This window comes from Gymnoscopelus braueri (assembly GCF_963280865.1).
Source record: "Gymnoscopelus braueri genome assembly, chromosome: 12".
NCBI lineage: Eukaryota > Metazoa > Chordata > Actinopteri > Myctophiformes > Myctophidae > Gymnoscopelus > Gymnoscopelus braueri.
The window spans coordinates 9567244-9579743 of record NC_137614.1 but is presented as its reverse complement, the minus strand read 5'-3'; the positions used below and the strand labels follow the sequence as shown (position 1 = coordinate 9579743).

General features: G+C 42.1%; 1 protein-coding gene across 1 annotated transcript in view; it reads right to left on the bottom strand.

Annotated features, from left to right (window-relative positions):
• Positions 1-12500, bottom strand: part of LOC308096367 (voltage-dependent calcium channel subunit alpha-2/delta-3-like) — a gene marked incomplete at both ends in the record, with an annotated part of 311418 nt that overhangs the window by 83078 nt on the left and 215840 nt on the right. Inside the window, 7 exon segments of the mRNA XM_080443791.1 lie at positions 2278-2352; position 6824; positions 6826-6949; positions 7464-7559; positions 8445-8538; positions 10107-10204; positions 11529-11574. Coding sequence (XP_080299917.1) covers positions 2278-2352; position 6824; positions 6826-6949; positions 7464-7559; positions 8445-8538; positions 10107-10204; positions 11529-11574 — 534 coding nt within the window.

Genomic DNA, 12500 nt, shown 5'->3' with positions numbered 1-12500 from the left:
AGAAGAACTACTGATTTAGAAGGCATGTGTTAGAATCGGCCTCACAGGTCTTAATGGGTTAAATCCCTGTGCTGATTACGTTAGGTTGCGTTAAGATACCGCCTGACACCGCGGCTCGCCTGACTCATAGAGACTTGAGGTGATGATGAGGCATCACCCACACCACAGTGAAAATCCTCCTTACATAAGAGCACACAGGGCTAAATTTGTATCATTATTGTGGTGGAGCATCCGAGCGTGAAGTTTCTCACATGTATATATGTACCAAACCGGAGCTTCTAAGTGACAATAAAGTGAATCTGTAGGATAAAGGAAATATGATTAATGCAGAATGTCCTATTTCACAAGTTCAAAATGGATAAAATAATATTTGAAAATAGCCGACCTACAAGCTCACAATCGCCACGCATTGTGAGCTTGTAGATCTGCTATTTTAAAAATATTGTATATATACGGCTGAAGTGGTTAGTGTGTTGTGTAATAATAATCTAAATCTATGAAGTAACTAGTAACTAAAGTTTTCATATAATAGTAGTGGAGTAAAAGTACAATATTTTCCTCTGAGATGGTAGGGTAGAAGTGAAAGTATTGAAAATTGTAAATACTCAAGTCAAAAATACCCCCCAAAAAAAGTAGTACTTGAGTACATATACAGTATTTAGTTACTTTCCACCACTGGATATGATGAAATGCTGTCTGTTTTTAAATGATAATCAGACCTGGATCGACAAAGCACACACAACCTTCATAAGACTTTAAAACTAATCTGGAAATCCAACAGCACCTAAAACAAATCTCCAGATCCATCAAAGCTGCGTACTGTATCAACACCATGTGGTGCAGAATGCTGGAGAACAACAGAAAATGACATCCACAAACTATGAACCTAACCATCTATATTCTGGCCCAAGACCACCTCGAACAATACACTTCTCAAAACCACACCAGACATACAGTAGGTCAGGGGTGGGCAACTTTGATGATGGAGAGGGCCACTATATTTCCACACTGACTCCAGAGAGCCACATTTATACTGTCGGGCCATTCTATGTCACACAAAAGTAGCAAAAATAGCCAATCTACAAGCTCAAAACGCGTCGCAGCGCGACACGTTTTGAACTTGTAGATCTGCTATTTTTGCTATTTTTGAATTGGAATCCTGATTTTTCTTTTGCAATTTTTGTAATTGGAATCCTGAAAAGTTTTTTTTTTTTTTCTTTTCAAATGCATTTAGTTATACTTATGTTAACTTTATGAACTTAAATACAAATACATGGGACATACAAAAGCCAATAGAATTCTAATAGTCATTAAGCTACTAATATAGACTGAAGTAATTAAAGCGGGTCATGTTTGCAACTGTAACAGCTGAAATCAATAATATATCAGAATTCCGATATTAACCTGCGGGCCGCATTAAGTGGAGGTGGGGGTCACATGTGGCCCCCGGGCCGCAAGTTGCCCATGTATGCAGTAGGTGGACCTGTATCCCTGAGGATGGACATTGATGACCAATACATCAGTCTGGCCAATATTATCTGTCATTATCTGTTACTTTTGTGGCGACATCAATTATGCAATTATGCAGCCGATGTGTTCCCAATCTTTTATTCAATTTTCAATCAAATTCAATGTTATTACAGTGCCAAATCACAACAAGTTGTCTCAAGACGCTTAATAGAGCAGAGACCCAACATGGTCCCACCCTGAGCAAGCTATTTTTTTGCGACAGTGGCAACGACAAACTCTCCCTGAACTGGAAGAAACGTCAGGCAGACCCAGGCTCTATGGTGGGCGGCCATCTGCCTCGACCGTGACGGGGGGGGGGAAGAGAGAGAGAAGAAAGACAGAGAGAAGGAAAGAAAGAAAGAGCGAGAGAGAGAGAGAGAAACGGACAGAGAGAGAGAGAGAGAGAGAGAGAGAGACACACACTTTCAATCTGGTGTCCCTATAAGTTCTCCAACAACACCACCAGAGCTGGGGGACCATAGAGAAGATATATGTCCAAAGACAGAAGGAAGTGGAGGGACTTTGCTGCTGGCCTGTATGAGCCAGCTGGCGTAATGGGGAATGGATAAGTAAGTCAATATGCCGTCTGTTTAAGCTTGAGAGAGGGACCGCCAATGTTTGTGTGCGTGTGTGTGTGTGTGTGTGTGTGTGTGTGTGTGTGTGTGTGTGTGTGTGTGTGTGTGTGTGTGTGTGTGTGTGTGTGTGTGTGTGTGTGTGCGCGCCGGCGCGCGAGCAAATGTGTGTGCATATGACAAAACCCACACTTACCAGCGGCAATGGGTGATTTCCTCTCGTCCAGAAGCTGAATCGCAGTGCTGGCCAGCACCACACTCTTGTTCTCTTCTGAAACACACACACACACACACACACACACACACACAATCCATATCACATTTTATATCACGGTTCCGTGAATCAGCTCTGAACCACCCACAGTGAAAAAAAACATTATATGACGCTGTTGTCGGGCAGAAACCTCTTATCTCCATATTCTAACTTATTTCATAAATTAACGCCCTACCTAGATCATACTACAGCGTCACACAAGAAAGAGCATCAAAAGTAGAAGATCTGCAAGCTCGAAACGCGACGCGAAGCAGCGTGTTTTGAGCTTGTAGATCTGATACTTTTGCTAATTTTGAATTTGAATCCTGAAAAAAAGCCTCAGTATTTTATACTGAGGCTATTTGAAAATAGCCGATCTACAAGCTTACAACACGTCGTATCGCGACACGTTGTGAGCTTGTAGATCTGCTATTTTCAAACATTTTAGTAGTTTTACTTTTGATACTTTAAGTACATTTTGATAAAAAATATGGAGATAAGAGGTTTTTCTGCCCCCGACAGCAACGAACCACAGAGAGCAGAACATGGCATGTTAAAGCCATGAGTAGGAGGAGGTAAAGGAGGAGGAGGGCATCTGAGGCGATGCCGGAGAGGTTCTCTCGAACGAGGCTTTCAACATCGCCTCGTGTTGGCTGGCTCACATGGAGCGCCTGGGCCCGAGGATACATGAAAACATAGCCTCCCCTCCTGGACACATACACACACACACACACACGCACGCGCACACGCACACGCACACGCACACGCACACGCACACGCACACGCACACACACAGCCAGTTTCTCCCAGAGATGGGGTTTCGGTGAGTATGTGTGAGGTGACGGGACGGCGCTCGTGCACCGCGCTCGCGTCCAATGCCAGCCCATGTGCTGAGTGTTTTTTTTTTTACATGTGCTAGCACTGTATGTATTGCATACATTTCTGTGTGTAATGTGTGTGTGTGTGTGTGTGTGTGCGTGTGCGTGTGCGTGTGTGTGTGTATGCAGCTGCGTGAGTGTGCATATGTGTGTTTGTGTGTGCATGAACCCACATATCATCGCTATCGGGGAGAAACCTTGTATAACCAAACCGTTACTTTTCAGGAAATGGAAAAAAAAGAAGAAAAAACAACCTGTGTTCCAATGGATCCCATGTAGACATTATTTAGTCACAAGCTCTTGTTACTATACTCGATACTTGTCATTGGTTTGATATTTATAAAACCCACAGAAACGCCTTAACCACTTTAACCCATTAAGGCCTGAAGTTCCGATTCCACAAAATGTCTTCTAAAGCCTAACAGTTGTTTGACAAAACGTATGTTGCTATATCAGTGGTTCTCAAACCTTTTCATGTTAAGGACCCCAAAATGTACATGTATTTGGCCACGGACCCCCATCTCAAAGCAAAGATTTGAGTTACAAATGTTCGCTTTAAAAATATATATATTCAAAAATTTTGCACAAATGTTCTACATTTTTGAAAAATAGCAGATCTACAAGCTCGTAGCGCGGCACTCGGTGCCGCTCTACGAGCTTATATATTTTTGAATAGCCAAAGTGTAAAATAATGCCCTTTAGCTCAAATCAAAAAAATAACACAGATGCGTTCCAGGTCTTAATGGGTTGAAAAAAAAATCACCAAAAAAAAGCCGATCTACACGCTCAACATCGTGTGTTGTTGTTCTTGTCGTGAGCCTGTAGATCGCTAATTCTGCGCGACACAATTGTACGACAAAGTAGTGTATATGCATTAATTTATGCCAGAAAACATAAAAAGCCGAAAGATGAGAGAAATGAGATTTCTACCCGACAGCAACTGTAAGCGCATTACATATCGTGTGTGAATGTGTGCGTGTAGTGTGTGTGTGTGCATGCGCGTGTAGTGTGTGTGCGCGTGTAGTGTGTGTGTGTGCGCGCGCGTGTGTGTGTGTGTGTGTTCTGGCCCATGCAGCCAGTCACTGTGGAAAGGGCTGAACCTCATCCCACCGTATCCTATTTCAACCCACAGCAATCAGCCCTGTCCACAAGAACACAGCCTAGAATTAATAAGCCAGGAGGAGGAAGGGGGGGGGGGGGTTAGGAGAGAGGGATGGAGAGAGAGAGAGAGAGAGAGAGAGAGGAAAACGTCACGATCGCGTGGAAACCTTGTATGTCAGAAAATGGGAAAAAATAAGCTGTGTGTCCAATAGATCATTGCTGTCTGTCGGAGCAGAAACCTCTTATCTCCTTATTCTAACTTTTTTAGTGTTTTCGTAAATCAACGGCCTACTACGGCGTCACATGAAAGCATCAAAAGTAGCAGATCTACAAGCTCGACTCGCGCCGCCGTGTTTCGAACTTGTAGATCTGATCTTTTGCTTTTTTGCTTTTTGTTTTTTTTATCCTGAAAAGTAACAGTTTTGGACATATGAGGTTTCTACCCGACAGAGACGAGATCCAATGTTCATCAAATCTCGGTCCGGGTAATGACCGAGATTATGAATTGAATACATACAGTAGGACCATAACGGAAACAAGCCATTGCCGCTTTTTCCATGTTATCCTTTTGGCGTTGTTCTCTGTAATTGTACCTGCTGTACTGTTTGCAAACTGTTAATAAAGTATTCAATCAATCAATCAAATCCACAGACCACACTTAACCACTTTAACTTAAAACAGAACAAAAACAATATCTACAAGCCAGCAATCTACACAAGTTCACAAGCGCTGTGAGCTTGTAGATCGGCAATTTTTTGCTATTTTTGTGCAACACTACCAAAATAAAAAAGTTCAAATATGGAGATAAAAGGTTTCTGCCCGACAGCAAGGAAAAGAAGGGTGGGGGGGGGGTGGGTTGGGATTGGGAGCCTTGCAAATACATGTCAATGTATCTCTCCATTTCCAAAGCTGGCAACGAACGTCTGAATGGAATAAAAACCACATTTGACATCCTCTAAGCTTCGTATGAGTCCCCTGGTAGCGTGAGTGAGCGTGTGAGCTGCTAAAAGCTCCTGGCAAAAAGCTCTCAATCAAGTCCAACGCATGTTTCTTTTTTGCAAAATGCACACTGGGGGGCGCCATTCTCACAGTGTGTATGACTTGAGTTCTCTCACTGATGGTCATCGAGGGCAGTTAAACTTTTACATTAAAAGGCCAGAGGTTCCGATTCTACAAAATGTCTTCTTAAATCCTAACAGTTTATTTTTTTTAAACTTATGTTGCTATGTCAGTGTTTGTCAAACTTTTTAATGTCAAGGACCCCAAAACGTATATGTATTTGGCCGCGGACCCAGGCACCCCCAGAAGCAAAGATTTGAGTTACAATTGTTCGCTTTAAAATTTTTAAAGATTTGCAAAAATATTTCTCGATTTTTCTAAAATAGCAGATCTGCAAGCTCATATCGCGGCACTCGGTGCCTCGATATGAGCTTGTATATCTGCTATTTTTGAATAGCCAAAGTGTAAAATAATGACACAGATGCGTCCCAGGTCTTAATGGGTTAAAAGAAAAGTAAGGATCCAACTTTATTCAGAAAAAGAAACAGTAAAAACAATAAAAAAAGATAAGTGCTACATTCAAATTGCTTAAAGGTTAAGCATGGGGTTTTTAGTGACTATGGGTTGTGCCAATTGAGGCTGCAGCTTTGATGGCCTCATCGATTTCTCTTCTATTAGCCAACACATTATCTTGGCTAATAATATATTGGATTCATGTCAATATGTATTTTCAGACTTTTTTTTAAAATCAAAATCAAAATGTTCCTAGGCCAGTGGTTCTCAAAATGGGGTCCGGGGACCCCCCAGGGGTCCTTGAGGGGGTTCCCACAGCAAAATGAGTTAGCGTAGCATCACAATCATTTTAACCACTTTATCAATATTTTGTAATTTGGGCCATTCAAAAATAGAATCTACAAGCTCATGAAGTGCTTGTAGATCTGCTATTTTGGAAAATTCTTGACAATCTTCAAAAATTTCTTGACATGTACTTCGCTTCTGGGGGTCCCTGGCACAAAATATTTTGAGATGGGGGTCCGCGTCCGTATGCATATCAATTTGGGGGCTTGACAATTTGGGGACCGTGCTTGATATGAAAAAGTTTGAGAACCACTACCTTATAGGGACCCCAGACCCCCCTGTTCAGGAGCTATGCATTAGGCCAGGGGTCTTCAACAGGGGGTCCGGGACCCCTAGGGGGTCCTCAGAGTTATTACAGGGGGGGGCCGTCAAATCTTTGTGTGATACGATTTATTTTTCCTTTTTTACATTAACCACTTGAACCCTATAGCGTCCCTTTTCTGAGGAGAACTTTAGCCAAAAATAGAAGATCTACAAGCTCACAACGCCTCGCGCTAAGAGGTTTTGTGTAGAGGGGAAAAAGAGCAGACCAAGTAAAAAATCGGAAACACAATTTTATACAATATAGAGGGGGTCCCTGCTTCATCTTTCTCGCAGGGGGGTCCTTGGCCGGAAAACGTTGAAGAGCCCTGCATTATAGGCCATGAGTGCACCAACCTGTGTTGAAGGGCAGTGAGTAGACGAAGGTACCGGGGACCTGCTCGGCGGCCCTCTTGTACCACAGGGGGAAGTGGTCAGCGTTGAACACGCCCTCTTTATCTTCAGCTGTCAGGAAGTCTCTTGAAGCAGACAGGAAACACAGGTGACAATCCACAAGGAGCTGATTTATACTTTGTTGTGCTACTAGGCGTTGTTGTGTGGGGACAATGTTTGAAATGAAATAAGCTCACAGCACATTGCGACGTGTTTTCGGTGCGTGACAACAGCACGCAACTAAGTGTAAAATAGGCATAACTCTATTTCTAATCCTCTAAAAACTTCTAAATGTCTAATCCTAAAACTGAATATTTTTCTATTTTGTAAACATAATTTCTGAAAATCTTTTTTCAACCATAAAACAACAATTCTTCTCGTGAGGACCAGGAAAATGGTCCTCACGACGTCTATTTCTCATATTGTACTATACTAGTGGGGACATTGGTCCTCACAAGTATAGTAACACACACACACACACACACACACACACACACACACACACACACACACACACACACACACACACACACACACACACACACACACACACACACACACACACACACACACACACACACACACACACACACCACTTACTTATTGGTGAGCTGGTCAGGTACCACAAAGAGGTTGATTCTAGACAGGCCGGTTCTGGTTCCCAGGTAGGCTATCTCCACCCCCTTATCAGAGTTCCTGAACAGCATGACAGCAATAGACAGTATATGTATACCACTGAAAGATTATAACAACAATGACTTTTGTTTAAAAGAAAACTAAGGATGTTCGATATTGACTTTTTTGCCGATATCCGATATTCCGACATTGTCCAACTCCTAATTTCCAATACCGATATCAACCGATACCAAAAGTAAACTAATTGTCAGGTAACAACATCACATATCTAATACAATAAAATATCTATAATATCTAATACATCTAATATAATACAGTGATGTTGTTCGGTTTTCAATGAAGTGAGTCCCGGGACTCACTGGTGGTCATTTGAATGAGTTCCACTAATCTTATATATTAGATGTTGACCTATTTGACAGTGCAGAAGCATAATTGCCTTGATGCCTATAACATTAACGGGCATCAACGAGCATCAGCTGGACACACACACACACACACACACACACACACACACACACACACACACACACACACACACACACACACACACACACACACACACACACACACACACACACACACACACACACACACACACACACACACACACACACACACACACACACACACACACCTCTACAGCGCTCTAAAACTGAAAGTGACTGGAGTTTGTCTCATTTCTTCTTCTCATATTCCTTTAAGGATTACAGTGAGTATGGTAAGCTCACATTTCATATCACAAACACCATACCATACAGTAAGAACTCCTGTTACTTAAAAATAAAAGTATTTTTTTTAAACCGATACCGATATTTTTCGGATATTAAATTTGTATGCTAATATCGGACATCCCTAAAGAAAACGTTACACAGTATAACTACAGTATGTAAGAATATATTTTTCTTTTCTTTTTTAAGCAAAAGGAAGTGAGATGAGGAGACCTACTCAGACTTGTTGAGCACCAGGCTGGTCCAGTAGGCCTCCAGAGGAGCTGTGACCACAGCGTCAAACAACACCTCCTGGACCAACTCCTTGTCACCTACACACCCAGAGAGTACATAGAGTTAACTAAAACTAATGAAATAACCAAAATTTGAATTCATATAACATTGTAGTTGTAGCCAAAATGAAAATCTATTATTTTGTATCAATATTGAATATAAATGTTTTGCAATTGATTAAACCGATTTGTTTGACTAACATTGGTAGGTGAGGTATATGACTAATGCTGCGTTCACAATCTAATTAATCAATATCTATGCTCTTGCTATGATTTTCTGATTTCATATGAAATGACACAACACCAAAATGCTAAATTATTCAAGTCCAGTCACATATTTCCACCAGACGGTTACATTCTCTTTTTAACCCAAGAAAGTTACTGTATATTATTTTCCTTATACTGCGTTTTTTCTCACTCATCGCTCACACACAGAACGTGCGCATGATGACAACAGGCTGTCGATGAGACGTCAACGAGCGGGCAACTCAACACTTTATCACAAACTTGGTGACAGTGTAGCTGGCAACGCTTGGTCGTATTGTTAGCTTCTGTAGATGCTATGTGAACGGCGGACTCTCTCTCTTTTCCAGGTGTTTCGCCCAGGTGGGCATGGTTTTGAGGTTAGGTTTAGGCATAGTTTCTATGAGGTTAGGGTTAGGGTTATGCGTAGTGTTTCTGAGGTTAGGGACCGGGTTAAAGACCGGGTTAAAAATGTTTGTCGATTGAAGTCATGTGATCAGTGACATACGCAGGGTGAACTTTTGGCTCCGCCCCCTCAGCCAAAAGTACACCCTGCGTATGTCACTGATCACATGACCTCAATCAATTATCCTTTTCTAGGCAACACAGAAGGGGGGGGGGGGGACTTTTTTTTTATTTCCACACAACAGCTCTAAGGTGTATTAAAGACATAGTTCAATGTTGAAAATGAGTGGTCCTCCCCTTTAAAAGGATTGTGACGCTATATTAACATTTTATTTCTGGGGACCCCCTGGAACCAGTGTTGATTTCGTCGACTAAAACTATGATGAAAAATGTTCGTCGACTACCTTTTTTCACTGATGAAAACTAGATAAAAACTAAATAATGATTGACTTAAACTAAGACTAAATATATTGACAATTTCGTTAACACATAAAAACTAGACTAAAATGTTAGTGAGGGACCTAGTGGAGAAGAGATCCAGTATAACTAAAAGACAAGTTTGGCTTGGCTCGGGTGTCGCGCTCTGAAAATAGCAGATCTACAAGCTCACAACGTGTCGCAGTTGTGAGCTTGTAGATCGGCTATTTTCAGTAAAATCAGCCATTACGACACCATCAAGGCACCGCCAAAGTACATTTTAGTCGACTAAATCAACTGTAGATTTAGTCGACTAAAATCTTATGATATTTAGTTGACTAAAACAAGACAAAAACTAAAGCATTTCAGATGACTAAAATGTGACTAAAACTAAATGGAATTGTATTCAAAACACAATGACTAAAACTAAATCAAAATTTGCTGTCAAAATCAACACTGCCTGGAACCCCCCTCCAAGGACCCCTGGGGGTCCCCAGAACCCCACTTTGAGAACCACTGGTGTGTACAGTATATAGACTAACATTGTAGGTGAGGTTCATGTCCGCTGAGGTAGAGTTTGATGGCTTCTATCTGGGACAGGTAGCGGTGCTCTGGGTATTCGTCTGTGTTGCAGTAGGTCCTGCAGCGTGAAAAAAAGGGAATTACACGGCTTGGTTGAACGCTTGATTCTGATTGGTCAGTCATCGGCAGTGGTGGAAGAAGTACTCAGTTATTTTACCTAAGTAAAAGTACCAATACCGCAGTATAAAAATACTCTGTTACAAGAAAAAGGCCTGTGTTCAAAATGTTACTTGAGTAAAAGTACAAAAGTATTGGCATCAAAATATACTTAAATACCAAAAGTAAAAGTACTAAAATGTTTGAAAATAGCAGATCTTGTAGATCGGCTATTTTCAAATAGCCTTGGTTTAAAATAGGGCTAAAGTGGTTAATTCATGTTTTATAATATAACAAATTATATCAACTAGTAACTAAAGTTTTCAAATAATTGTAGTGGAGTAAAAAGTACAACATTTGCCTCTGAGATGTAGTGGAGTAGAAGTAAAAGTACTGAAAATTTTAAATACTCAAGTAAAGTACAAATACCTCAAAATTGTACTTAAGTACAGTACTTGAGTACATGTACTTAGTTGCTTTCCACCACTGGTCATCGGTCATTATATTTCTGGATAATGACCGATGAGCTCTATGACGGACCGCTGTCTAATCAGAGACTCAGAACACCTGCTCATGTCAACCTGCTTGGTTTTATGCGTTATCCAACATGACAGCCATGTAAACAAAACAATGTCATATACAACTAAACACTACTCTCGAGAATGTTTTTTGAAAACATTTGAAGTGAGAAATAGACGATGCAATAACCGAGAAGTGATTCTATTTGATCCACTATACTTCCTTGTTTATCGTGGCGCAACAACGGGGGGGAGTACCAAAACGCTCGCCCCAAAACACAGTCGCCCCCGGGGCAAATCCGGCAGGTATTACAGGCAAATCGGCGGTATATAGAATGGGGGCGAGTGTGTTTTGGGGCGAGTCTTCCCGTTATCTTATGGACTACTGTCAGTTGTTTTCCGAGGCGAACTTGTCCGCCCAGCCCAATACTTATGGAATACTTTCATTGCCGCGTAAGCAAGGAAATACTTCGTTTTGTTGTTACTTTTGGGTCAATTTATTTATTTATTTATTAAGTAGCCGTGTAATAATCACCCTTCAGAGCTGTATCATGACTATTCTGCTGGCACAAGTTTTTTTTTTGTGCAGAACTCTTGATTTTATGATTTTAGGCCCCAAACATTACTAGGGTATGTATGATGATTAGGGAAACAGAGCGTTGGGGAGAGAAGGCCTCCTGATTGAGTGACCATGCAGCACTAAGGCTCTGTTATTATTTTCTGAGAGAACGGACGGACACGGCACAGCGATGTCAAAGATCCTCTTACCATTCATCCGCCAGCTCCACATCGGGGTGCTCCAAGTCATGAAGACCTGTAAGGACAGAATAAATAACACTTTAATCACTTAAACCCCTGTAGTCTCTGAGAACCGGACTTGAGTTACCACTGACTGCACTTTGACAACTTTTTTTTCCCCGTCCACCACCGAATGTCTTTGCCAAAAAATAGCCGATCTACAAGCTCACAATGCGTCGCGTTGCGACGCATTGTGAGCTTGTAGATCGGCTATTTTTTGGGGCGAATGTTCCGACCTAGGGATATAACGGACGCCGGGGTTCAAGTGGTTGAACGGAATGCAGTATAAAGCAAAGGATATTAACTCATAATAATAGGGGTTTGCACTCGTGCCCTGCGTGCGTGCGCACACACACGCGCGCACACACACACGGACACACACACACGGACACGGACACACACACACACACACACACACACCTGTGCGTGTACACACACACAAGCATGCACACGTGCACACAGACATGGACACACGGACACAGACACGGACACACACACGCGGACCCACACACACGGACACACACAGAGACGTGAATACACACGACAGACATAAGAGTGAAAAATGTGCGTCCTGAGTGGCTTTGACAGGGCTGATGAGATCAGGAAGAGCCAAGTCATGCTCAGAGCGCTCTCCACATGATGGACGTGTTTAGCAAAACACACACACACACACACACACACACACACACACACACACACACACACACACACACACACACACTCACACACACTCCGCCGCATGAATATTAACATGCATGAGTCTGCTCATGAAAATAGACACAGACACGGAAACACACTCACACACACACATACACACACAGACTGGCCCGGTCGGCCGGCGTGCGCGCACACACACACACACACACACACACACACAAACACGGTCGAGACACAGACGAGACACAGACGAGCGCAGACAGACACACAACTGTAACAGCCACT